Below are 27515 nucleotides of genomic sequence, written 5' to 3'. Positions count from 1 at the left end.
CGTGGCCACGGGGACAACGAGCCTACGGAGTGGGCGTGGTCACAGCGGAGGGGGCGTGGCTGCGCGATGTGGGCGTGGCCACCGCCGCTGTGAACCTACGGGGCGAGCGCGGTCTCCGTAAGGGGCGTGGCCACGAGGCGGTGGGCGTGTCCCAGCGCTGGCCCCGCCCCCTCCGCCCCCCGCCCCCCGGTCCCCGCTCCGCAGCCGCCGCGCCGCCCGCGCCCGGGGACGATGGTGGCGGCCCGGGGCGCCGCCGCCCGCCGCGGAGCGCTGCTGCTGCTGCTCGCCGCCTTCGGGGGGTGCCGCCCGCGCCTCGCCCGCGCCGGTGAGTCCCTTCCCCGCCGCCCCCGTCCCGCCCCCGCGCCGCCGCTCGCCTTCCTCTCGCCGCCCGCAGCGCCCGGGCCACCTGGGAATGATGCCCGGGCTGGGGCCGCCCTGCTGGGAGCGACCCCGGGGCTTCTCCCGGCCCTGCGGGATCCCGGCGGGGAGCAGCGGCATCGCCCCGCCGCGCCAGGGGCTGTGGGGGGGCACCGGCAGTGACCCGCGGGGACGAGCGGGATCCGGAGCGGAGGGACCGGAGGGGCTGGGGGCTCGGGGTGCAGCTGGACTGGGCAAGAAAAGATGCCCCCCGAGCATCGCGGTGGAGGCGTTTCTGCTCGCCGGGCGCAGGGCTGGCTTTTGTTTCCCTGCCGGTAACGCCGCCGACGGCCTTTCTGCTGCCTTTAGGCGTGGTTTGGGGTTTAGGGTTTGCTTTTGGGGGCTTAGAGGGTTTGGGTTGGTTTCATAGAATCACCAGGTTGGAAAAGACCCACCGGCTCGTCGAGTCCAACCATTCCCATCAATCACTAACCCATGTCCCTCAGCACCTCGTCCACCTGTCCCGTAAACCCCTCCAGGGAAGGTGTTTCGGGGTGTTTTAGGTCTCGGGGAGCGCGTTTCCCCTCCCGTGGGTCGGTCCGTGCCCGCCGTCGGGGGGACGGGGCCGCGAGGGCTGCGAGGACCACCGGCCGTAACCCCTGCCCGGGGCTCCCACCGGCGGACAAACGCGTGTCCCGGCCGCCCCGCTTTCCGCCCCGCTGCCCGCAGGAGCCGGGAGAGCCTCCTCGCTCCCAGCATCGCATGCGGATCCGATATTGTTCTCCCTGCTCCGGCTCAGCGGAGGGAGGGATGGACGCTGGGCAGGGGACGATGTGGCCTCACCGTGCTCCTGCCCGCTCGAAGGGAGGGAGAAGAGGCAGGATTTGTGCATCTCCCAGCGGTTCCAAACATCCGGGTCCTTCCCTGCTGGCATGCTGGAGGCAGAGGTGAGGATGCTCCCGTGCTCTCCTTCTTCTCGAGGCCGCGGGTACCGGTGACACAGGGAGGAAGCAGATGCGGGCAGCTCTGGTGCAGCCACCGGTGATCCGACATCATCTCTGCTGCCTCCAAATTTAATGGCCTCAAGCTCCACCAGGGAGGTTCGGGCTGAACATTAGGAAAAAATATTTCACAGAAAGGGTCATTGGTCCCTGGCAGAGGCTGCCCAGGGAGGGGGTTGAGTCCCCTTCCCTGGAGGGGTTTACGGGACGGGTGGACGAGGTGCTGAGGGACATGGTTTAGTATTTGATAGGAATGGTTGGACTCGATGATCCAGTGGGTCTTTTCCAACCTGGCAATTCTATGATTCTAGGATTTGGTGGGATGAGCTGGCTTGGCAGCACCTGCTGGAGCTGAGGCACGCGCGAGGGGCTTGGCACCGCTGGCAGCAGCTCGCTCCCGGCAGGGTTATCGCATGTTCCTGGCACAGGCTGGGCTGGGGTGGATGGCTCAACCTCTTTTCCCCCAGATGAAGGCCGGGGATGATTCCTTTGCTCTGTTCCCAGCCTCACACCACCTGCAAGCGCTGACGGCAGCATCCCATGGTGGGAAGCTGCATTTGCGAGGCTTGCGGTGGCAGTAAGCACAGGGCTGATTTCTCCTGGGGGTGGCTGAGATGCCTGAAGGAGCATCCCTAGGATGCTGGGTTGGCAAAGGAGTCACTGTCCTGTCCCCATAACCTTCCTCCCTGAGCACAGTGGGGAAGGGGAAACATTGGTTGTTTCTACCTATTGTATAATTTCCCTTCCTGGGTGGATGGGGCAGGACTCAGCTTTCCCTGGGGATGGCTGCAAGGTTGATGTAGCAGGGGCACCTTTCACTTCAAGGCATACTCATGTATCTCGCTCCTGGCAAGGAGGGAGCTGGCAGAGAAGGTCCTGGACCACCATACCCGTGTCCTCCTGCCTCTGCAGCTTCAGCAAAGCTCCTGCATATGGAGGCTGGAATCTCTTCCTCCCCATCTTCATCTGCCAGTGCTGCAGCCCGGAGGCCCCTGCAATAGATGCTGTCTCCTGGGACGTGGCTGGCATGTAGCACGGTGACATCCCAGTCTTGCCAAGGGCCAGATCCGAGCTGGAGGCAGGGCAGCAGCTGGCTTTGGAGGTGGTGTGGCTGATGACTTCATTTTGGTTGGTGCTTCTTAATTGTGTTTTTCCCAACATCTCTCTATTCTGTGCACCCAGCTTGAGGCAGAAATGCTTCCTCGCCACCTTTCCTGGCTGCGTTTCTTGGAGCACTAGTGAGAGTCAGACTTTTCAGCCCTGCTTGAGTAATTTGGTTGCCAAATTTCATCTATTATTATTATTGTAAACAAAAAAAGATTTTCCAAATGGGATGGCAGACAAAACCCTCTCTTTTTAATAAGCCTGAAAACCCCAGCCCTGCTGCCCAGCCAACACTTTGCATCAGAAACTCCCAGAGAAGCTGCTCAGCAAAAAAAGAGTGGTCCTTTCTGGTCCAAGTGACCCATTTGGCCACGTGTGAACTGCCAGCTCCTTGCTGCCTCCTCCGTATGCCGCTCAGGGATGCATGTGGGAGCACAGATGCTGGTGCTGATCACAGCTGCCCCAGCTGTGGTGGTGCAGCAGCTTCTCCAAGTCTAGAGCTGGGCACAACAAGGCAGGAGCCATCCTCTATGAAGTCCTCATGACTCAGCCTATGCTGGAATTGGCCATCTCTTGGCTTTTAGTTTGGCTGCTTTGCAGTCGCTGCACCGGAGAGGGAGCCGCAGCGGGGTTGGGGGGCAGCAGCTGTTCCTGGGGACCAGCATCCTGAACACTGAACCTGGGGCAGCCTCAAGCCCCTCTTGGGACCATCACTGTGGTGCCTAATGCTGCCCCTGTGGCACCTGCAAGAGCCTTCCAAGCCTCCCAGCCCAGTGAGTGAGCAGGGGTTGGTCTCTGAGCCCCCCAGCATCGTGTGGGTCATAGAATGGTGGATTGGGTTGGATTAGAGGGGACCTCAAAGCCCATCCAGTCCCACCCCCTGCCATGGGCAGGGACACCTCCCACTGGATCAGGGGCTCCAAGCCCCATCCAACCTGGCCTTGAACCCCTCCAGGGATGAGGCAGCCACCACTGCTCTGGGCAATTTGGGTCAGGGCCTCTGCACCTGCATAGGAAAACATTTCTTCCTAAGGTCTCGTTTCCCTCTTTCAGCTGAAAACCATTCCCTTTCAATTTATCCTTGCTCTCTCTGATCAAGATCACCTCCCCAGCTTTCCTGTAGCCCCTTTAAGTACATGGTTGGTCTGCAGAGAGCAGATATTTCCAGCCCTTTAGACGCAGAGGTCGTCTTTGTCCTCTTGGTAGCAGTGGCAATGGTCTCACTCGGTGGTGTGCAGCCGCCCCATCCTTGGAGCCCTCGCTGTGGCTGCATGTCGGGTTTCCTCTGTAGTGCTGGTGCAGACCAAGTGTTTCACACGCACCCAGGGTGCTGCTCCCCAGGGAGCTGCACGTTGCTGCTAAGTTTAATTTTCTGTGTGATTTTATTCCGGCTCGAAGGAGAAGCTCACATTTATCACCTCAAATCCTGTGTTCAGTTCTGGGCCCCTCACCACAAGAAGGATGTTGAGGCTCTGGAGCGAGTCCAGAGAAGAGCAACGAAGCTGGTGAGGGGGCTGGAGAACAGGCCTTATGAGGAACGGCTGAGAGAGCTGGGGGTGTTTAGCCTGGAGAAGAGGAGGCTGAGGGGAGACCTCATTGCTCTCTCCAACTACCTGAAAGGAGGTTGTGGAGAGGAGGGAGCTGGGCTCTTCTCCCAAGTGACAGGGGACAGGACGAGAGGGAATGGCCTCAAGCTCCACCAGGGGAGGTTCAGGCTTGACATCGAGAAAAAATATTTCACAGGAAGGGTCATTGGGCACTGGCAGAGGCTGCCCAGGGAGGGGGTTGAGTCACCTTCCCTGGAGGTGTTTAAGGCACGGGTGGACGAGGTGCTGAGGGACATGGTTCAGTGATTGATGGGAATGGTTGGACTCGATCCTGGAGGTCTTTTCCAACCTAGTGATTCTATGATTCTTGGAGATTACTTTCCCCCGTATTTTCGGGTGCTACATTGGCTCAGCTGGCTCCCAACATGAGAAGCGAGCCTTCGTGGGCAGGTGAGGTGTGGGGAGAGCTGGGGCTGTGGTCCATGAGCATCCCATGGGGCTCCACAGGTCAGCGCCTGTGCCGGGGACCTCAGCGGGGCTCCGTCTGCAGTCGTTGGGTGGGGACGGATGGGAAGAGCCCCGATTGCTGTGATCCCAATTCCCAACATGGTCAACATCAAGGAACAGTTTATAGTTTATGGAAGGGACGAAGCTGGGGGAGTATCTGGAGAACAGCTCCTATGAGGAGCATCAGAGGGACCTGGGGCTGTTTAGCCTGGAGTAGAGGAGGCAGAGGGGAGACCTCATCACTCTCTGCAGCTCCAGGAAAGGAGGTTGTGCTGAGGTGGATGTTGAGCTCTGCTCCCACCTAACAAGTGATGAGAGGAAATGGCCTCAAGTTGCACCAGGGGAAGTTTAGATTGGATATTGGGAAAAAATGTCTTTACTGCAAGAGTGGTGAAGCCCTGGCAGAGGCTGCCCAGGGCAGCAGTGGAGTACTCCATCCCTGGAGGGGGTCAGAAACGGTGTGGCTGTGGTTCACCTGGGGACATAGTTTAGTTGGCAAGGTGGGATTGGGCTGACGGTTGGACTGGATGAGCTTAGAGGTCTTTTCCAACCTTAAATCATTCTTTGATTCCATAAATTTCCCTCCTCTCCTTTCGCTGCAGCTGGGGACCCACAAACGTCCGCGTGTCCATGCTGTGGGTGCCAGTGCAGGGAGAGCTGGAGCTCGGGGTGGGGTGGCTGTGGTCGCAGACCCCAGGAGATGCAGGGGTTGCAGTCCGACCTCTCGGATCCACGATTTCCCTGCCAGTTCCAGGCGTGTGCCTGGCATCTGCAAGTGGTCTGAGAGTGTGGAGCAGGGCACTAGTACAGCCATGGGACTGCACTGCTGTGGGTACACTGGGGCTGCTGGGGTCCTCAGAGCTCCCCAGGGCCCCCTCGCTCCCTGGGTTGCCCTTCCTGCAGCGCGAAGCCGAAGATGAGTCTGGGACACTTGCCTGAAACGGCTCTTCTGGGCCATGGGGGAATTAAGGGAAGAAATCGGCTTAGCTCTGCCAGGCGCTTACGCTGCCAGGGCTGGGGACAGGAGGGGGACAATGCGATAGGGGCGCTGGGGACTAGAGGGGTGACGGGGATGTTTGGGATGGGAGAGGTTCTGGGGGTGCCAGCGACAGCAAAGGGGACGAGGTGGCTCCTTCCCCACGCACAAGGCGCTGGGTCTGTGGGCACTGGGGACGGACGCTGCTGTTGGTCCCATCCCTGCATGGACTCCAGAAACACCAAGTCATAGAATCATAGAATAACCAGGTTGGAAGTGACCCACCGGATCATCGAGTCCAACCGTTCCTATCAAACACTAACCCATGCCCCTTAGCACCTCGTCCACCCGTGCCTTAAACCCCTCCAGGGAAGGTGACTCAACCCCCTCCCTGGGCAGCCTCTGCCAGTGCCCAATGACCCTTTCTGTGAAGAATTTTTTCCTAATGTCCAGCCTAAACCTCCCCTGGCGGAGCTTGAGGCCATTCCCTCTCGTCCTGTCCCCTGTCACTTGGGAGAAGAGCCCAGCTCCCTCCTCTCAGGGAGTTGTAGAGAGCAATGAGGTCGTGGTGTTTTATCTCTGTGATGGGGGGGGTCTGGTCCCCAGTGGCTTCCCAGGGCCAGCTGCCCCCCAGAACCCCCCAGCACGGCCCCTGCGCTGCGCGCGGTGCTTGGGCATCGCCCTCCCTTGTCTGGGCTTCACCGAGCGTTGCTGCCACGGGGGTGACCACAACATGCAATGGCACCAGGCCTGTGATTAGCTGCTTAGGAGCTAACGATAATTACAGCCGGAAGAGACTGACCATTAAGTGCGTGGAGTGCGCTTTGAATTGGAGGAAGGAAGCCCAGCCGGCGCAGATCCCAGTCCCTGCTGCAGATCCCAGTCCCTGCTGCTTCCCGTCCCCGAGCACCGCGGGCTGGCGGTGCTGGCTGGCACCCTGCACCGATGGAGCGGGCGGGCAGAGGCTTTGCGGGAGAGGGGTTTGCTCTTTGGGGAGGACCCATGGCTTCAGGCAGGTGACATGAGAGGTGACAGCAGCTGGCATGCTGGCAGGGACCCTGGCTCATGGCAGCACAGGGGTCCCTCGGGCTCCTGACCCCTGCGCAAAGGAGACAGTGACGGGGTGGGAGCAGCACCCATGGGTGCTCCCTGGGCTCGGCTGGGGGTCCACGGAGGAGCGCTCCCGGGGAGCCCCTGGCTCTCGAGTGCGGGAGGAGCAGTTCTGCTCCCCGGGAGCTCATCGACTCACATCTGTCGGGGATTATTTCCCAGCCACCCGCTCAGCAGGGAGAGAGGGCAGCCCTGGAAGCTGCAGGTAACGTGACCTATCCTGCGGCTGTAATTCTTGGCATCCTGATGGGAAAGGAGGGGGTTTCACTGTGCCATTGGCCTCCTGCGGGCAATAAAATCCCGAGGAAATCTCCAGGCCCAGCTGTTTCAGCTCCATTTGCAGCCCTTTTCATGGAGCTCCGGGACACTGCATTCACGAGCATCCCTGGGATGCGGCTCTGCATCCTACAGGCTCCTCATTTCCTTGGCTCATAGGGGGCCCCTGTTTGCTGGGCTCTCTGCCCCAGTGGGACGCAATGTCCTGCAGGTTTTATCGCTGGTGGAGGCTGAGTCAGTGCAGGCGCAGCCGTAGGTGCAGCCCAAGCGGGGTGGGGCGATGTGGCCCTTGCTTTTCTGCCTGCATCTTGCCTTGCGTGTCCAGGGGGACATGGGCTGCCTGCCTGGGAGTTCCAGCTTGTGAGCTGTTGGAAAGCTGTAAGGATCAGCCCCTGCAGCCCCTGGGACCTGGCAATACGTGGCCGTATCCCCAGACCCCATACAAGAGTGACCAGCTGGTGGGAACACCTAGGCCAGTGCTGTGTGGGGGTAGGATGGACGGGAGCTGCCTGCGCTGCTGCCTCCGAGCTGCCTGAGGGTGTTTAATCAGCAAAATCGTGCTGCTGCATCGTTACCAAAGGCTGTGAAATGTCTCCTGGTGGCGTGGGATGGCAGCGAGGTGTGGGAGGGCTTCGGCTTTGCCAAAGAGCATCTGGCCCTGGTGGGCACAGCAGTGAGAGCTGTTGCTCCGGGTTTTTTTCCGGCAGTAGGAGCATGTGGGAGCACAAAGCTGTGTGTAGGTGGCACAGCTGTGCCAGCCTTTGGTCTCTCACATCCCCTACCAGCGGTGATGGGTCTGCAGGGAGAGCTCGCTGGGGGTCTGCTTGGCCAGCCCTTGTACCCAAGCCCCTAGAATCATGGAATAGTTTGGTTTGGAAGGGACCTCAAAGCCCATCCAGTCCCACCCCCTGCCCTGGGCAGGGACACCTCCCACTGGATCCAGTTGCTCCATGCCCCAACCAACCTGGCCTTGGAGTCCAGACAGTAAAAAAGGAATTAAAAACACCCAGCCCCTGCCCCGGTGCGCTCTGGGCAGGGATGTAGCTTGGTAGTATTTCCTTGAGCGAAATGTGATAAACAAGACTGAAAGTGGGTGGTTTGAGCAGCGAAGAACAATGAGGTGCTCTCTGGCATGGGGTGGCATCAGGGACAGCCTGGGGTCCAGACCGGGTCTATGTGCACCCAGCCAACCCAGGGCTGACGATGCAGAGGCAGCAGCAGGTTAGGATGGGCAGCACCAGGGAAATGGCATTGGGCATCTGGGTTTCTTTTGCCTGTTTTAGTTTAATTGGAATCATAGAATCACAGAATCATTTGGATCAGAGGTGAACTCATGGGCAGGGACACCTCCCACTGGATCAGGGGCTCCCATTCCCATCCAACCTGGCCTGGAACACCTCCAGGGATGGGGCAGCCACAGCTTCCCTGGGCAACCTGTGTCAGTGCTTCCCCACCCTCGCAGCAAAACATTTCTTCCTAATGTCTTATCTCAATCTCCCCTATTTCAGCTCAAAACTGTTCCCCCTCATCCTGTCTCTGCTGGATGTCCCTGCTGGGCTCTGGAGCTGCAGTTTGCTGGAGTCATTTCCATCCTTCCAGGTGTCTTCTCCCCATCTTGCAGCCCCCATCAATACAGCTCCTCTTCCCCTAGTGCGCCATGTGCTTTGCCAGGGCAGAGAAAGGGGATTTTTCTGACTGGTTAAGGAGTTTGAGTAACGATGACACCAAATCCTGTTCCTGCAGCCTGGCTGGGGGACTGCCTGGTGCTCCCCCCTCCCCCAGCCCAGGAGTGCAGGGCAACTTGAGAGTTTGGCGTGCTTGTAGACAGGGTGGTCTCTAGAGCAGGGCCGGGCTTTGGGGTAACACCAGCTATTGCAGAGGTGAAGGGTTTGGGGGTTTGTGAAGGGGTTGGCATCCCCCTACCTCTGGGGAATCCTGGCTTAGCTCCTCCTGGCCCTCTGTTTGCCCCTTGGCTTTGAACCTGGACTGCCCGTGGTGACATTTTTTGTCATTCTGGATGGGGATGCTGCCACGAGGGCTGTCCTCTCGGCAGGAGCGGGATGCAGCTGAGGGCAGGGGCTGCTACTGGGGTACCCGTGGGGGTACCTCTGTCCCCCAGCCCGTGGCGCAGGGCTGCTGGCACTGTCCCCTGGCTGTGACATGAGCTGTGGGTCCCTTTGGGGGTACCCCTGTCCCCCAGTCCATGGCGCAGGGCTGCTGGCACTGTCCCCTGGCTGTGACACAAGCTGCACTGGGGACTGTCTCTGCCAGACCTTGGCACCCACCAGCTGAAGCAGAAAAGCTGGAAGCCAGCATGCATGCCCCAGTGGCCTTGGGAATGGGAAACACGCTGGCACGTGGCCCTTGCCTGAACAAACCTGCTGAAGCCCATGGCAAACAGGCGCTTCCCGCTGCCCCGTGCTCTGGGTCGGGCTGGCATGCACCGCGCTGCCGCAGGAGCGAGTGCGGGGGGAGCCAGGCTGCGTGGCTGCTGCTGTGCCACATCCTCCAGGAGCAGCGTGACGTGGCCAGCATCGCCCCTGCTCCCTGTGTGCCAGGGTGGGTGTTTGCGGAGAGCCCTGCTCCCCCGCCTCTGCACGCGGACGGGGTCTCCATCTGCTGCATTTTCGAGGGCAGCAGCACAGTGGTGACGTGAGCGGCTGCGGGCGGCAACAGGGCTCCCGCGGGGGCTGCAGGGCGGTGGGAGAGCCGTGCCGGCTGGGGCTTGGGGAGGGGGCATCACCACGGGGGCACAGCCGCAGCCACGCAGCCTGGAACCCCGCTGCCTGCTTTCAGGGGCAAGAAGCAGATGAGCAGGGGGATGCAGCGGGGCAGGGGGATCATAGAATCACAGAATCACCAGGTTGGAAGAGACCCACTGGATCATCGAGTCCAACCATTCCCACCAATCACTAAACCACGTCCCTCAGCGCCTCGTCCACCCGTGCCAGATGCAGTGGGGCAGTGGGGTGCAGCGGGGCAGGGGGGTGCAGTGGGGCAGGGGGATGCAGTGGGGCAGCGGGGTGCAGCGGGGCAGGGGTATGCAGTGGGGCAGGGGCGTGCAGCGGGGCAGCGGGGTGCAGCAGGGCAGGGGGGTGCAGCGGGGCAGGGGGATGCAGCGGGGCAGCGGGGTGCAGCGGGGCAGGGGGGTGCAGCAGGGCAAGGGGGTGCAGTGGGGCAGTGGGATGCAGCCAGGTCCAGGAGCCCAGCAATGCTCAGGGCCGTTGGTGTAGTGTCCATCCCACAACTGGTGTGTGTCCCTCAGGGCCGGCGTTTGTCCCCCGTGTCCTCCATGGCCACTGTCTGTCCCCCAGCCAGCATGTGTCCCCTGTGGTCGGTGTCTGTCCCCTGTGACAGGTGTCCACCCCATGGTCAGAGTGCTTTTGCTGTGCCGCTGCAGCCACTGGCAGTCGGGGCAGGTCAGCATCCCTGGGCACTGGGGGAGTGGAGCTGGGGTATCTGAGCCCCCAATCCTGCCCCGGGAGGCTGTGGGGCAGAGGGGAGCAAGACCGCAGGGCTGGTGTGGGGCAGTGTGCCTGCCTGCCTGTGGCCGCTCCAGCCCTCCAGAGCCAGGAGCAATTTGCAGAGCCGGAGGAAAGCCCCAGACTGTGCCAGGTCACAGCAGGATTGCTGGGAGGTCGGGCAGGATCCCAAATGCCCTGACTGGAGGAGGAGAAGCAGCGACCTTGGAGCGGAGCTGGCACACACCACGCTGCCGTGCCCGTGCCCACCCCTCGGCTTCAGCACCTCTGTTCCCCAGGCACCCCAACGTCCCCCTGCGCCTGGGTGGCCCCGTGCCCTGGCTCAGGGACCATCGCCCTGCCAGGCTGCTCTGTGCATGCCAGCTCCTCTGCTGTGGATCTGCTGGAGGGTAGGGAGGCTCCAAAGGGATCTGAACTGGCTGGACCGCTGGGCTGAGACCAATGGCATGAGGTTTAACGAGGCCAAATGCCGGGTCCTGCACTTGGGGCACAACAACCCTGTGCAGCTACAGACTAGGAGAAGTCTGGCTGGAAACTGCCTGGAGGAGAGGGACGTGGGGGTGTTGGTTGACAGCGACTGACCATGAGCCAGCAGTGGCCCAGGTGGCCAAGAAGGTCAATGGCATCTTGGCTTGGATCAGAAATGGCATGGCCAGCAGGTCCAGGGAGGTTCTTCTCCCTCTGTACTCGGCACTGGTGGGACCGCTCCTCGAATCCTGTGTTCAGTTCTGGGCCCCTCACCACAAGAAGGATGTTGAGGCTCTGGAGCAAGTCCAGAGAAGAGCAACGAAGCTGGTGAGGAGGCTGGAGAACAGGCCTTATGCGGAACGGCTGAGAGAGCTGGGGGTGTTTAGCCTGGAGAAGACGAGGCTGAGGGGAGACCTCATTGCTCTCTACAACTCCCCGAAAGGAGGTTGTGGAGAGGAGAGAGCTGGGCTCTTCTCCCAAGTGACAGGGGACAGAACGAGAGGGAATGGCCTCAAGCTCTGCCAGGGGAGGTTCAGGCTGGACATTAGGAAAATATATTTCATGGAAAGGGTCATTGGGCAGTGACAGAGGCTGCCCAGGGAGGTGGTTGAGTCCCCTTCCCTGGAGGTGTTTAAGGGACAGGTGGATGAGGTGCTGAGGGACATGGTCTAGTGGTTGGTGGGAACAGTTGGACTCGATGATCCTGGGAGGTCCTTTCCAACCTAGTGATTCTATGATTTTATGATTCTATGCCCGTGACCACTGGCACCAAGGCCCCGTCAGCCAGGAGCATGGACGCTGGTGTTGCCAGCACACAGGGCGTAAGCACTCGGACCAGTGCTCAGCGCAAATGAATTATCCTCTTACGTTAACTTTTATCTCTCTATCTGCAGCAGTGACATAGCTGGGTGCTCCCCGCCACCCGGATGTCCTGTCCACTTTGAGTTTCATTTCATTTTCCCCTGTGTGTTTTGGCACCAGAGCTGCCAAGCTGCTTTGTGCAGGGCTGGCAGTGCCAGCAGCTCTGTGCTTCCCTGGCCTCATGGGTGGGAAATTGTTGTGAGTGGCATCTCACGTGCTTTTCTTTGAGGTGACATCACGCTCAGCATCTGCACCCATGCTGGGGGAGTGGGGTGGCCCTGGTGGCTCCATCCTGTGCCAGGACTCTCTACCGTGCTGTAGCTGCTGCCCTGCTCGCCCCGGCGTGTGTCAGGAGTGGGGATGCTTGGAAGAGTCTCTAAAGTTGGTGTGGCCCTTCCTGTGGGGTGCTCGGTGCCAGGCGAGAGGCTGCTGGACCCTGTGGGAAGTAGAGGGGTGCAGTGGGAACCCCTGGTGCAGGTGCTCTGCTCACCTCATACCCTCCCGGGTGTCCAGCTCAGCTCCTCAGGGTGGGTTTTTGGGGCTGGGGCATTGTGCTGAGCTTTCTCCCTGAATAACCTGTCAGGAGGTGCGTGCACGTGTGTATTTGTGCACACACCTCCGAGCCTGCACACCAGCATTTCATCCCGTGCACACGGTTCTCTCCGCGCCGGCGTGTCGCCAGCTCGTGTTCACCCGTTTGTTTGTCTTTCCATGCCAGCTGCAGCGTGTCCTGCGCACCCGCTGGCCTGGGGCTCGGCTCCTGCCTGCGTTTGTGCCTGCAGTGGGCAATCCTGCCCCTCCAGCACCCGCAGCTCCTGCCAGCCCAAAGCCTGGTCCCCCAGCCTGGCACAGGTTGGGGTCAGACGTGTCCCCGTGGCTCCCAGTGCTCCATCCCCTGCGTGGCACGGAGGTGCCCACTCTCACCAGCCCCACCAGGCTCTGAGGTGGGCTCAGGGTGGGCACAGCCCCCGCAGGACCCCTCGCCCTGTGGGGTGCCCACCGCGGTGCTATCTGCTCAGCAGGCACCAGCTGATTACACATGGGGAGCTTAATTAGATCAGTGCCCGCCTGTCTCACTCCTAATCCCAGCCGGTGACAGCTGGGCAAGCACAGCTCGTTCCTCAAACAGAGATAAGGACCTTTCCTATGTTCCAGGCTGGGTTTATTTAACTGGTTGCTGGGTGCTGGCTCGGGGCTGTCCCAAGGTGACTCCAAGGTCCCACTAGGGTCTCATGGTGCTGGGTGGCCCCAAGTGCCAGGTCACCCACACTGGGATGGCTTCCTCTTGCCAGAGAAGAGCTTTCAGCAGGGACGATGTGGTTCCACAGGTCCATGACACAGGCAAGGGGGCTCCAGTGTCCCCCCAGTGCCCTGTGGGGCCCTGTGCTCGCCCTGGGGCCGTGCTGCCTCGAAAGCTTCTCCTGCCCTGGAGGGATGTGTATTTTGGCTGGTTTGTGATTTTTAAACAAAATGGCCTTGAGAGCAGGTCCTGGGGCAAGCGAAGCAGGCAGTTGGGTCTAATTCCTGTGTTTAAATGCTTGGTTATTTTCCCATTTAGTATTAATTCTTCCCCAGTTGCCTGGCAGAGCCCCGTACCATCCACAGGGAGCAGCCGTGGCTCCTGTGGGCACAGCGGTGGGGTTTTAACCCCTGTGGGGTTCAGCCGGTCATGAATGCCACCCTAATTGCAGATGCAGGAGGAGCTGTCACAGCAAAGGCAGCTCTGTCCCTTGGCACCACCAGCCAGAGGGTGATGGACACGATGATGGGGGCAGTGGGGAGAGGTCTGAGCGTAGCCTGGCAGCCATTGGTTGCGGTTGCCCCCTCTGGGGCAGTTTAACAGTGAAACAAGCCTGTGTGAAGGGGGATTTGTTGCGTGGGTGGCATCTTGCATGCGTTGCTTTGGGGTGGCATCGCGCTCGGCATCTGTGCCCATGCTGGGGGAGCAGGGTGGCCCTGGTGGCTCCATCCTGTGCCAGGACTCTCCACTGCGCCGCAGCAGCCGCTGCACTGCTCAGGATGTTTGGGAAAGCCCCCAAGGTTGGGGTGCCCTTTCTTGTGAGGTGTTTGGTGCCAGCGCTGTTCCCTGGGGTGTGGGGACGGGCAGACGGCAGGCACCTTGCCGGCAGAGCTGGCGTGGGTGAGCGAAGGGCTGCCAGGATGGCACAGGAGCGTGGGATGGTGCTGGGAACCAGCTCCTGCCATGACTCATCACCGCTCCGGGGGCGGCCGAACCTGGCCCTGCTCCTGGCGAGGGTCTCGTGGCAGCATCCCTGCAGAAAAGCTGTGGGCACAGCAGCCGTGCGCTGCACCTCCATCCAGCTGTGCCAGCCTCATCCAGCTGTGCCCAGCTCAGCACACGGGTGCACCGAGTGTTACCCTGCTCCAAGCTGCCACCAGCTCACGAGCAAGGCTTGTCTGTGCCCTGGCAATGCCTGGAGTGTCACCGTCCCTGGCAGTGGCTCCTGCTGCTGTCCCTGAAAGCCAGGACCCCACCGGGACCCCACACCCCGTGCCGCAGGTGACACCTGTGCGCTGGACCTGCAAGTCACTGTCACCACTGGTCACACTTCCTCTCTCCATCTCTGCACATGGTTTGCCACCATCACCCAGTCTCAAGAGGTGGCTTTGCACAGGACCTGGGGACTTTGTGTCCCTGAAGTGGTCCCACTGGTTTGATCCACGCTGGGAAAGGGCCGGGGTTGCTCCTGGCCACAGCAAGCTGCCACGGGGTGTTGGGTCTGGCTGCGGTCAGGGGATGGGGCGCTCACACCTGCCTCCAGGTAGTGAAGACATCCCCATATCTGATGTGGAAATCACAGAATCACTAGGTTGGAAAAGACCTCCAGGATCATCGAGTCCAGCCATTCCCATCAATCACTAAACCCTCAGCACCTCATCCACCTGTCTTTTAAACCCCTCCAGGGAAGGTGACTCAACCACCTCCCTGGGCAGCCTGTTCCAGAGCCCAATGACCCTTTCCGTGAAAAATTTTTTTCTAATGTCCAGCCTAAACCTCCGCTGGTGGAGCTTCAGGCCATTCGCTTTTGTCCTGAAATGAGCTGCCCAATAAAGTGAGGGAGCTTTGGCCCACGCTGTGTTGCTGGGAAAGGTCTGGGTCCCACCAGATTCCCCTGCTGTGATGTCAAAGGGGATGGAAACTAAAGCTGCTCCTGCCTGTGATGCTCGGCCACAGCTGTGCTGAGGCTTTGCAAGGCTTGGATTGGCGTTTTTGGTGTTTGGCAGTGACCACATGAGCATTGGTTCGTGCCGCTTGGATTTCAGCTGCCAGCCCGCTTGTGGTGCAGGTGAGATTCTGTGAGATTCCGGCTGTCCTGCCACCCTGGGGCTTCAGACATCCCATGAGACAGTGACACCCTGGGGCTCGAAGTGTCCTGTGGGATGGTGGCGCCCTGGGCTCAGGGTCCCATGCAGGGGGACCGGCATTTGCCTGCTTTTCCTGCAGGCAGCGAACAACCTTACGCAGGCCATAAAATCAGAGAGGATCTCAAATTGGAAGGGACCCATAAACATCCCCGAGTCCAGTCCCCAGGTCGTTAGAGCTCTTACTTAACTGCAGTCAGTAATCGCTTTGCAAAGGCAAAAGGGGACTGAGGGGCAGCCGCGGTGAAGCGCAGCCACCCCAGTAACCACAGCGGGAGCTGCCCAGGGCAGCTGGATCCCATGCCAAGAAGTCATGAACAGACCTTGGGGTGCGTTTGACTGCTCTCCTCCTCCTGACCTGTTTTCTCTCTTCCTGCAGCAGCGTTGTGTCCCCGCAGCCTGGACTGTGCCCTGCAGCGCCGGGAGTTCTGCCCGCCGGGATCAGGCGCCTGCGGCCCCTGCCTGCCCGCCTTCCAGGAGGACGAGCATGGGCGATGCGTCCAGAAGCATCTCTCACCCAGCGGTACGTGCGCCCGCCCTGCCTGCAAACCTGCCCCTCAGCTCCAGGAGGTTCCCATGCCTCAAGGCAGCCCCAGCATCCCCTCTCCTGCTCCTCATCCTCTGGCTTCTCCTCTCCATGGCAGCCGTTTCCCGTGGGGACAGCAGCTCTGCTCTCTCTTACCCCAAGACCCGGCTTGCTGTGATTGTAGGGTATTTTGGGGGCTGGTGGGGAATGCATGGACCCAACCCTACTCCTTCCACACCCTCCTGCAGCCACGCCAGTGACCACATATGCCACTGCACCCAACCAGCACCCAGGGGTGCCCAGGGACAAAAGGTGACCCAGGAAGGGCTTTCAGGGCTCTCCAGGGTCTGCCCGGCTGCTCTGGAGTGGGGGCTTTTCATCGTAAGGGGCGTGACTGCACAGGCTTGGCAGGAGCAAGGCAGTGGATTTTGGTGCACTGAGCTGTGACTTGTGCAACCCCCGTGACCTCGCTTATCCTGGGGCTGAGCCGAGCAAGTTTTTGGGATTGTGATACCTGGTTCCCATTGGGCTGCGGTTTGGGGCTGCCATCTCCTCCTCTGGTGATGCCCAGCATCTGTGCCAGGAGGGCTGGAGTTGGCATTTGCGGGTGTGAGCCCTGCCTGGCTGTGCCCGAGGGCTGCACTGGCTGCGATTCCAACACTCCGGTCCCAGGGGAGGGGGGAAAATGTGCAGCCTAGGGGGCTGCCCTGGACACAGAGTCGGGCAGAGCATCCCCAGGGAGCAGCAGCCTTGGGTCACCCGTGCCACCCCCCTGGGCATGGAGGGTGCACGCCCTCGCTGGGCTGCACGGAGGATGCTGGGGGCTGGACACAAGTGACCCTCAACTCTCCCTGTGGCTTGGAAAGCTTTAAGCAGAGCTGTTTCAGTGCCCCCCCCCGCCCCACCTTGTGGCTTAGAAAAGATTCAGCAAGCAGGCAAATTTGCTGTAATCACAGCTCCACCCAGTTATATTTGCTTTAGCTGAAGCAGAGCGGCCTCTGCACCTGGGGATGGAGCCAGGATGTGGCCGTGCCCTTGCCCACCGCTCCCGATGGGTTTTGCCAGGGACCCCCACTGTGTGTGGGGTAGGGGCTCTCATGCCCCTCTGAGCTGCCTTCGATCCCACTACAAAGGGTGTCTTCCTCCATCACACACTTCTTTGCCTGCTTTTCACTCCTGCTGCCCCCAGGCCCCTCTTGCTAAAGGGGAGTTGATTTTTAACCTGGTGGGCAGAGCCCAGGGTCCCTCCTGGAGCCCAGCTCCTGCCCGTGGTGCAGCATTGCCTGGCCCTGGGGTCGGCAGGAGACATCCCTGCTGGCACAGCCTTCATCCCCACTCCCAGGCATCCCAAAAATGCTCAGTGTGGCTGATCCTGAGCTAGGTGAGAAGAGCAAGCACTGGCTCGCTGGGCCATGGCAGGACCCGAAGAGGCATCTCCCTGCATACACGAGCTGCTCCCTGCATGGAGGGGTGCTCTGAATTTTTGGAGGCTGCTCCGTGTTCGGATTCCCACATCCCAGTCACGTTTAGGGCCCACTGGGATGCCGCTGGAGCTGCCCCTTGGCTCTAGCACAGCCCGTGCTTTGCAGCGGCGGGTGCGTGGGGGATGGCAGAGCCCTTCATGCCCTTGATGCCATCAACCTCCTGCAGGAGGAGCACCCCGTACAGCGTGGCTCTGGCTCTGCCCAGCCCTTCGGCTCAGGGGCAGAGGGGCCGGGCTGCACTAAAGCAGGGGCGATGGCTGGGGGAGACGAGAGAGGGGATGCCACAGGGATGGGGGCTTGGTGTTTGGCAGCAGCTTCCGTATGAGAACAGGTTGAGGGAGTTGGGGTTGTTCAGCCTGGAGAAGAGAAGGCTCTAAGGAGACCTTATAGTGACCTTCCAGTACCTGAAGGGGCTCCAGGAAAGCTGGGGAGGGGCTCCTGATCAAGGACTGCAGGAACAGGACAAGAGGGAATTGGAAGGGCAAGATTTAGACTAAAGATAAGGAGGAAATTCCTGAAAATGGGAGTGGGGAGGCCCTGGCCCAGGTTGCCTAGAGCAGTGGTGGCTGCCCCATCCCTGGAGGGGCTGAAGGTCAGGTTGGATGGGGCTTGGAGCACCCGGATCCAGTGGGAGGTGTCCCTGCCCGTGGCAGGGGGTGGAACTGGATGGGCTGTGAGGTTCCTTCCAAACCAGACCATTCTGTGATTCAATGATTCTATGATCTGGGGTCCAACAGGCTCCTCACCACAGGCGCTCAACAGCTTTAAGAATTGCTTGTGGCTTATTTTTTATTGTGGAGTCTTGGGAGCAAATTCCCCTCTTGGAAAGACTGCACATGCGCCAGCATCTCCATAGCAACCCCACTCCATGCCAGCTTCAACAGGGAGATGGGGCATGGTAGCATCTCCACCTGGCTTAAGCAGAGAGCTACGGAACCACAGTAGTCTTCTCTGCTGTTTTCTCTGGAACGGGGGTGGTGTCCAGAGGTGCTGGAACACCTCCTGTACAAGGACAGGCTGAGAGAGGTGGGGTTGTTCAGCCTTGAGAAGGCTCCAGGGAGACTTCAGAGCAGCTTCCAGTCCTGAAAGGGTCTCCAGGAAAGCTGGGGAGGGGCTCTGGATCAGGGAGCGCAGGAACAGGAGGAGGGGGAATGGCCTTAAATTGGAAAGGGAAGATTTAGACTAGACATAAGGAGGAAATTCTTAGCAATGAGGGTGAGGAGGCCCTGGCCCAGGTTGCCCAGAGCAGTGGTGGCTGCCCCATCCCTGGAGGTGTTCAAGGTCAGGTTGGATGGGGCTTGGAGCAACCGGATCCAGTGGGAGGTGTCCCTGCCCATGGCAGGGTGTGAGACTGGATGGGCTTTGAGGTCCCTTCTGACTCAAATCATTCCATGATTCTCCGAGTGTGTCCCCCCCAAGCATTGTCCAGGAGATGCAGGACTGTGAGAGAGGATGCTGGGAGGATGGAGACCATCCCAGGGGCTCTCCAAGCCCTGTCCTGTTGCCTCAAGCAATGCCACCAGCTTTTGGCAGCTGAAGTGTGGGTGCAGGGGAAGGCTCTCCTCCCAAATCTTCTATTTTGGGCATCCGGCTCCTGGTGCTTTTCTATCCTCCCTGTCCCTCTCGCTGGTGGCAGCATCCAGCTTCATGCTGCAACAGCAGGAGCCTGCGAGGATGTGGAGGAGCTGCGGAGGAGCTGCGATAGCTGCACTGGGGAGGGAAACAATGCAAACAGGGGAGGCTGCTGCAGCTCAAGGATGCAGAACCCTTTAAAGGGGCTGCCCACGCTGCCACGCTGCCAGAGCTGCGTGGGCAGCCCCTTTAAAGGGTTCTGCATCCTTGAGCTGCCTGCAACTGCCGGTGATGCCAATCCCAGGATCCCAGCTGCTCCCCGCTGCTCCCTGCTGTGCCATCCCCACGATTGGTTGCAACTCCTGGCAGGACCGTGGGCAAGAACAGAGGATTCTCTCCCTCAGCATACCTGTGCAGGCAGACGCTTAAGAGCAGCTCTTTTGGGGTGCGAAGCAGCGTTTCTGGGGCTTGGGAGGGCGATGCACATGAGCAGCGTGTTCCTGCCATTGGTGACGGCGTGCATGGGTGTCCTTGGGTACCAGCACCGAGGTGAGAAGGGGTGCGCGGGAGCTCACGGCATGGTGCATCCTGCAGCCTCTTTCAGCCAGCCAGACAGAAGGATGCCTGCCACTCGCTGGTGCTGCCTGCGCAGTGGTTTGCGCCCCTGAAATGCTGGGTGAGGTTTGAATGTGCCGCCCGCGAGGGGTTTGTGTGGTGTGGTTTGGGCTCATGTCCCCGCTCCTGCTGGTGTCTCCTTCCCACCAGGCTGTGGGAAGCATTTTGGGATGATGGGGGAAAGGAGGAATGCATCAGCCATCCTGGGGCAGGACTGGAGTGGATTTGTGGGAATTTTATGCCCTCCTGTGGATACCATAAGCATCAGGATTCCACTGCCCAGGGCAGAAGCCATGCATGATTCTATGTCCCTTCTTGCTCCCTGCTGTCCCTAAGCCCCTCATGGTACCTGGCGAGACCCGTGTGTGTGACCCAGGGGATCCCTGGGGACCCTGGGGAGCTGAAAGCCCCAAGGAGGGGCCGGCAGCTGGGAGAGCGGCTGGGCTGGGCTGCTGTGTGCCAGCCTGTCTGTGCCCTCCTTGCTGCAGGCGAGCGTTGAGACCGACCATGAGAGGGCACCCATGCCCTGGACATAACCTGTGTGCCCCCTGCGTGCTCTGGGCATGCCCTGTGTGCCCCCTGCGTGCCCTGGGCATACCCTGCATGCTCCCTGCGTGCCCTGGATATACCCTGCATGCCCTCTGCGTTCCCTGAGCATGTCCTCCTTGCACCCTGTGTGCCCCCTGCGTGCCCTGGGCATACCCTGCTTGCTCCCTGCATGCCCTGGGCATGCCCTGTGTGCCCCCTGTGTGCCCTGGATATACCCTGCATGCCCTCTGCATTCCCTGAGCATGCCCTGAGTGCACCCTGTGTACCCCCTGTGTGCCCTGGGCATACCCTGCGTGCTCCCTGCGTGCCCTGGGCATGCCCCATGTGCCCCCTGTGTGCTCTGGCCTTACTCTACGTGCATACTCCATACCCTGGACATGCCCTGCACGTGCCCTGTGCCTGCCCAGTGTGCTCACCCTGCTGCAGCTGGACTGGGGGATCTCTGGGAGCCTCAAGTGCTAGAACCTGGGGCAGCTCTGGCCTCTGTCTCCTGGGGAGCGTTTGCCCACGTTTACCTCCACGTGGTGCCTGGCGTGAACTGGCCGTCGGTGCTAGGCTGTTTCTGCACCGTAAGTGTTGAAGGGTGGCAGACGTCGCCACTGGGGGACATTTCAGGGGGGGGTTAGCTGCTGAAAGGGGTAAAGTTGGATAATGCAGGTGAGCGGCACAGCTTGGGTGCTGCCAGCGCCACCAGGTACCACATCCCAGGCACCAGGCTGAACCCATGGGGCACAGAACTGTCCTGCTCCGTCCGTGCCAGCTCTGCTGCCCATCTGGAAAGCCCAGCTCTGTGCCAGCACCTGGTGGGCACGGCACCGCAGGCACAGCCCCAGACCTGGCACCACATGGCCCTGGTGCTGCTTTGCAAACCGCATTCAGGGTGGAAATAATGGGGTGCAGAGAGACGTAAACCAGCAATGTGTGGGTTGCATGTGGACTCCAGCTCCAGCCAAGGACAAGGGAGTATGGGGAGATGGGGGCCGGGTATGGTGGCTCTTCGTGCCCTGTTTGTTAAAGTGTCTCCTCCTTTTAAACTGTTCTTTGGCTTGAGTAGCTCTGAGACCCAGGCAGGCAGCTGAGGGGCCTTTGTGCCCAGCTCCAGAGGGAACTGGGGTTTATTTCCAAAGATGAGGAGAGAGGATAGATTCCAGAGGAGCTGGAATTGTTACAACCTTGAATTATCCGGGAGCAGAGCTGCCAGTCCCACCTCGCCTTTGTATGTCTTGATTTACCCTCCAGGGCTTCCTGCTGGGGACAGCCTGAGTGCGGCAGCACAGGGGCAGAGGGAGCAGGGCTGGGGATGTCTCCTGCCTTTGAAGTTGAGTTTAATCCTGTTAAAAGCAGAGCGGTGAACATCAGAACTTGACTCTGTTTGGCAAGCCTGGGGACAGCAGCTCTGCTCCTGTTCTACGCTGGCACCGCTGTGCCAGGGTGGGGGTCCTGCCCGTGCCCCCCTCTGTGGGTCCCCGGCGTGGGGCAGCCCCTGGGGGTGTCCTTCTGCAAAGGGGCTGCTGGGCTCTGAGCAGAACCCGGCCCCTTAGCAGGAGCAAGGGTTATCCCTAGGACAGCCCTGGCCAAGTCCTGCTCTGGGTGGCTCCAGGCGCCTGTGCACACAGGACAGTTTGGGGTGAAACCCAGCGTTTGGGTGTCCCCTGCCGGCTCTCAGAGCTGCCCACGACTCGCCCTGCAGAGCTGCCGCTCGCACCTGCAGTGGTGCGGTGGCCGAGGGCTGCGTCTCCTTCTCCAGCTTGCATCCCTCCTCACTCGAGGCCGTTGTGTGGCCCAGATGCAGGGACACGTGGCAGCTCCTGGCTGCTGCCTGCCTGCTCCTACGAGACTCTGCAGGACCCGCTGGCTCTGTCGCTTCTGCAACGTTTGGGAGGGAAAAGCATCCCAAAAGCAGCAAGGGCACGTGCTGGTCCTGGGTCTCAGCTTTGGGACTGTGAGTCCTGCAGGGCTGCAGGACTCCAACCCATCTGCGTTTCCTCACGCTGGGACATGAGCTCCCTCTCGGGGGGATGCTGGGGCCGGGCATGGGTCTGAGTTCACTGCCACCTCTCGGGGTGCCTGTCTCACTCCTGCTTTTTCTCGGTGCAGGGAGGACGCCTGATCCCAGCTTGGAGGAAGAAATTGATCTTCTGGCAGATGTGCTGGCCAGGCAAGAGGCTCCTCACCCCCACCCACGAGATGGCAAGCCCAGGGGTGAGTGCCAGCTCCTCTGCTCCCACCACTCTTTTTAGTGATGCTGGAGATCCCACAGCAGCCAGACCCTGTGCCCTGGGCTAGTTCGCCCCCCAGAGCTACCTGGACCATAGAATCATAGAATCAGTAGGTTGGAAAAGACCTTTTAAGATCAGCAACTCCAACTGTTCCTGTCCTGTTCATATCCCTAAGCAAATGCTGCTCTATTCATGGCTCTGCCTTCTCCTGCAGCCACCCTGCTCCCTGCCGGTGGCAGACAGCGCGTAGCCAGTGGGCTGAGAGAGGAGCTGCTGCAGCAGGGTCCTACTGGCAGCAAGGCAGCTGCCACCCTGCCCATCTCCACCACCACCGCAGTCCAGAAGCACCCGGTGGAGGCATCTCCCATCCCTTCAAATGACAACGCGGTGCTTGGTGAGACCCCAGGGGCAGGAGGTTGGTGGGAGGGGGTGTTGCGTGTGTGCTGTGGAAGCGTGGGCTGGTGGCACCCATGCCAGGCTCACCTCCTGTCCCTCTGTGTCCCCCTCTGCAGGGCTGATCGTGGTGTGCACAGTGGCCGGGCTCTCAGCACTGGTCATGGCTGTGATCTGCTGGTGCAGGTGAGCTGGGGGCTGCTCGTGCCAGCCAGTCCCTCTGCGTGCCCGTGGGAGCTTGTTCTGGGCTAACTGGGTGCGTGGGGAGGTTGGAGGAGAGGCAATAGCTGCCCTTGCCAGTCCCCCTGGGGATGTGCCTTGTCCACCAGGGGATGGCATCTGCCGATCGGGGCTGGAGGACAGCGGTGGGAAACCCTCGTGCCAGGCACAAGCCGTGGCTCCTGGGAGTGGGTGGCACCTGATTTGGGCAGCACTGCAGTGCTGGGTGCCACCACCCCATGCGTGTTCCTGCCACACGCCCAGGCCCTGTGGGATGGAAGTGGTTGTGGTGAGGTTTCTGTGCACAAGCAGGGCCACATAGACTGGGGATGTCACCTATCGTGGGCGCCAACGCACGGAACAGGGATGGAGGTGGGAAGACTGAGCCATCCTGGGGAATCTGGCTCCCATGTGGAGTCATCTGCTCTAGAGGCTCCTGCTGACCACTCTCCTCTGCCCTGGCAGGCTGCAGAAGGAGGTCAGGCTGGCACAGAAAGCAGACTACTCAGCACAGCGTGTGGCCAGCCCACTGCCCTACGACAAGATCTCGGTAAGGTGCCTGTGTCCCTCCCTGTGGGGTGTTTGGTGCTCGGGCGAGCCATGTGCTCTGCTTTGAGGGGCTTCAGACAGGGGGGTGGGCACCTGCCAGCTGGGCTGGAGGCTCCTGGAGCCCAGCCTTCATGGCTACCCTTGCTCTGTTTGCAGCCTGGGGACAAGACGCTGGCTCAGAGTGCCCAGATGTACCACTACCAGCACCAAAAGCAGCAGATGCTCTCCATGGAGAAGTATGTAGCTGTAGGAGCAGACAGCAGACCTGTGCCCTGCAACATGCCCTGCAATTAATTAGGGTGCTGTTAATCATCCCACTGGCCTTCACCTGCTCTCCACATCCTCTTCCCCCAGGCATAAAGAGGAGCCCAAGCTGCCGGACTCGGCGTCCTCAGATGAGGAGAACGAGGATGGAGATTTCACTGTGTACGAGTGCCCCGGGCTGGCTCCGGTACGGTGGGCACAGGGGGTCCCTGTGTGGGAAGGGTGGGATCCCATACGGCTGGGACCTCATGGGGAACTGGAGGAGCCCTTTCAACACTATCTCAAGAACCCCTGAGACGGTCCAAACCCTCTGTTCCCCCCACGTGCCCTGGGCAGGTCCCACTGGAGTTCTGCCATGGCGAGGAGCAGGTGCCTTGGCATGGGTGCCCCATGAGGCTTTTTCTTGGGCATCACCAGGAGCAGAGAGCAGGGACAAGGCCACCTGGGGCTCCTGGGTGCATCCTGGGACCCCTCAAAGCCGGGGAACTACCTGGCGGGCAAAGGACCCCGGGGAAGGGCAGCTCCTAACAGCTCTGGGTACAAAGAGCACAAAGAAACCCCCGAAAGGAGCCTTTCACATGGTAATGACTGCGGAGCCCGGCCATCAGAGCCCAGATTGCGGGTCATCATTAGGTCTTTACAGGCCCATTAAAGGGCACTTGATGGTGGGCAGGCAGTCTGGGCGAGGAGCCCCATGACAGGATCCTGTCCTGGGGTCCCTAGTCTGGGCCAGGAACCCCATTCCTGCCATCAGGGTGGGAGTTCTTTCCTGCGGTCCCCAGCGGGGCTGTGGGGTCCCATTCCATGCGGGACTATGGATTTTTACACATTATCACCCCATCCCAGCATCCCCAGCCTGGGTGGGGGGCAGCAGCTTTCCAGCCAGAAGTGGCAGCGGGATCCTGGTCTGTGTCACCCCACCCCAAACCACGAGGTCCTCCCCATCCTCCCTCCTCTCTGGTGGACTGAGGTTCACACTCGGATCCCTTGGGATGGGGTGGCTCAACTCCGGGCTGGTTTCTGACCTCCTGCCTTTCCTCCTCCCCGCATCCCTCTCCCTCCACCGCTGCAGACTGGAGAAATGGAAGTGAGGAACCCGCTCTTCGATGACTCCTCCTTACACCCCTCCAACCCCAAGTCGCACCAGTAACACCCCTCCTCTCCTCCACCTGAGCTCGCTATGGACTGTACGCGGCCGTGCCAGGGGGCACCCACAGCCGGGCGACGGGGTGACTGTTCAACGCCTGCCCAATAAACACCCACTACCAGCTATGGGAGGGGGGGATCGCCCCCATTTCCAGCGTCCTTGTCCTCTTTGCTGCTGTGATCGTGTTCCTGCCTCGCCCTTCGCTCGCTGCTCTCGGGGACCCAGCGGCAGCCACTGCCTCGGCACAGAAACTCGGGGGCTGCGGCACCATCTCTTTGTGTTTGGCTTTGGAGGAAGGGACTGCTGCTCTGGCTGCCTGTGCGCTGATGCAACAGCAGCTGGGAAAGGTCTGGAGAGGGGGTGGGAGTGCAGGAGAGGGGCCGGGGGGACAGGCAGGGGAAGATGTGGGGGCTGCCAGCCTACCCAGAGCCCCTCTGCTGAGCATGGAGACTTTCCCCAGAGCGGTGGCACCACTAAAGCCTCTGGGACGTGATTTCACCCCTGGCAGCAGGGTCCTGCTTCACGAGCAAGAGCAGGAGCGGGCTCGGACACATGTTGGCATCTCTCCCTGGGATACACGTGCCTGGCCGGGAGCAGAGGCTCTGCCCTGGCCCCTGCGCTGGCTCCATCACCTCAGAGTCCCCAGGGCGCAGACAGTCCCAGTGTCACCAGGGCCTGGGACCCTGTGCTGGGCTGGGCTGACTGCAGGGTTTCCCCTCAGCAGTGCTGGGTGCCAGCTGGGCTCTTGCCCCACGCCTCCGTGGGGGTGAATGAACCCAAAGGTTTGGTTTTAAGCCTGTGTGGCCGTGGGGGAGGAAGGAGCAGGGGCAGTGGGGGCTCGGGAGGGGTAGCCAACGCTTTGCTGCGCTGCTTCCTTGCCCCATGGAGCTCATGCCCTTGGCAGCTTTCCTGTGGAGTCTGGTTGGATGCTCTTTGCAGGCATCCCTCCATGGCAGGGGACTTCTCTGCTGGTCCATCCTGGGCACCCCTCTGCACACCTCCCCTGCCCATGTCTGTCCCCCGGCCCCACCAACACGTCCCCGTGCCCCAAAGCCCCCTGGTGCTGTTGGCTGTGACCCCAACCCTGAGAGGTCTGGGATGAGTTTTTGGGTTGCGTTTCACAGCTGTGGCTCTGTGGCCAGATCCTGGCATGGACCATTCCGACCAGGGGCAATGTTTTGCACGCTGGTGGCCTCTAGCATGGGGGTGCCCTCTTGCACGCTCAGATCCTTTGCACGAGCATGGGCAGCAGTGCAGGGCCCTGGTGAGGGGACATCCCCGGGGGGTGGCAGAGGCCATCCCTGCACAGATCCTTTCCCTGTGCCCTGCTCCCTCACCCGTGGACTGCTGCCCTTTTCCCTGCACCCTTCATTGTATGGATTGTAGTTCTTTTAAAAGGAGATTTTATTAAATGACCATGTTTGAGACCCATGCGAGTGTGTGGTGTGGGGCCAGCTCCCCGCTGCGGGGCCCTGGGCTTGGGATGCTCCTCTTGGGATGCTTCTCAGGATGCTCGTCTCAGGATGCTCTTCGGGATGTTCCTCTCAGGGTGCTGCTCTTGGGACACAGGGTGGTGGTGGTGGTGAGTTTGGAGGGATGGGGGGGGAGGATGCTGCGGCTTCCTCATTCCAAAACCTTCCACGAGAGAGGGTGAACAGCCATCCTGCAACTAGAGCAACCTCAAAACCTTTCCCAAAGGCGTTTCCCGGACCCAGCGTGTCTTTCCTTGCTTCTCAGTGTTTCCCAGGAGAGCTTTCCCAGGGCAAGGTTGGAGCCCCCAGGGGTGCTGCCCCCCCAGCCCTATAGCACCCACCCCCTCCAACCCGCCACCATCTCCCCAGGGCTGGTCCCTTCGCACCTCGGCGGGGCCGGCAGATAAGGGCTATCGGCCCAGCATTGTGGCGAGCTGGAGCTGCTCTCCTGGCCCTTTGATCACAGCCAGCCCCCCATCAGGCTGATACCATCTCGTCTCCTGGTTTCGGCAGCCCCGAGGGTGGGAGCTGACTCACTGCCCAAGCACCCGCAGGGATGCTCCAGCAGGGATGCCCAAGACCCGTTCAGGGGTTCAGGGGTGGCCCTGGGGTGGCCTTGGGGTCTCATGGGTGGCCTTGGGGTCTCCAGCTGCAGCACCACCCCCCAAATCACCCAGGACTGCTCTAAGGCTCATCCCTAGGGAAACCCAGTGTTGCTCCCCACTCTCCCAGGTCCCCAAAGTCCTCTTTTTTTGCTCTCAGAGCCCAGCAGCCTCTTGGAGAACACCCAGGTCTTTGGGGGAGCTCCGGCTTTGAGTAAAGCCCGTCTGCTCCTCCCGGGAAGACCCCCTTGCTCCCGGCTGCCCTGGGGAGCCACGACCCCACCGTGTGTCTTGTCATGGCAGAGCTTTGTCCTGGGACACTGTGTCTGTCGCAGACATCCCAGGACAGCCTGGGGCTGGGCACAGGGGCTGTTGTCAGCCCCAGTCTCTCCGTGCCTCAGTTTCCCCGGGTGTAAGACAGCAGAGAGCACCGGCTGGTGCGTTCAGGTGCAGCAGTGATGCAGGGGGTACCCAAATCACAGCTCGGGCTCTGTAAGCAGGGATGATTTAAAGCAGGAACAGACCTGGATCAACCCATCTCCCCAAGGACTTTCATCTCATCTGGGTTTGGAAGCACCAACCCTCCATCCCATTCACCCAGGCAAACAAGAGGAGATCTGGTGTTCCTCCAGGGAGTGGGGCTCCTGAAGTGGAACTGCTGCCCAGCCCTCATCACCTGGACCTGGGGTGGAGGCTGTGGCACCTCCTGGCTGTGGTGCCCCGACACACTGCAGGGCTGTAGCCCACGGGGCAATTGTCTTCAGCATCAAACCTGTGGAGACCCAGCGTGGGCCAGACAGCTGCTTCATCCCCTACCCCAGGAGAGAGGGT

At 60.7% G+C, this 27515-nt stretch overlaps 1 protein-coding gene across 1 annotated transcript; it reads left to right on the top strand.

Moving 5' to 3' along the window:
- The first annotated feature begins 209 nt into the window (after window positions 1-209).
- On the top strand, window positions 210-26037 carry NPDC1 (neural proliferation, differentiation and control 1). Its single transcript, XM_069873119.1, is given in 9 exon segments — window positions 210-325; window positions 15453-15596; window positions 21917-22021; window positions 22253-22432; window positions 22551-22617; window positions 23116-23260; window positions 23263-23435; window positions 23554-23650; window positions 24536-26037. Coding segments are annotated over 9 exon segments (1083 nt in total). The 5' UTR covers window positions 210-231; the 3' UTR covers window positions 24614-26037.
- Window positions 26038-27515: the final 1478 nt, after the last annotated feature.

The sequence above is a fragment of the Phaenicophaeus curvirostris genome, chromosome 20 (assembly GCF_032191515.1).
Source record: "Phaenicophaeus curvirostris isolate KB17595 chromosome 20, BPBGC_Pcur_1.0, whole genome shotgun sequence".
Taxonomy (NCBI): domain Eukaryota; kingdom Metazoa; phylum Chordata; class Aves; order Cuculiformes; family Cuculidae; genus Phaenicophaeus; species Phaenicophaeus curvirostris.
The sequence above is the reverse complement of the archived record's forward strand: the minus strand, read 5'-3'. Positions and strand labels throughout refer to the sequence as shown.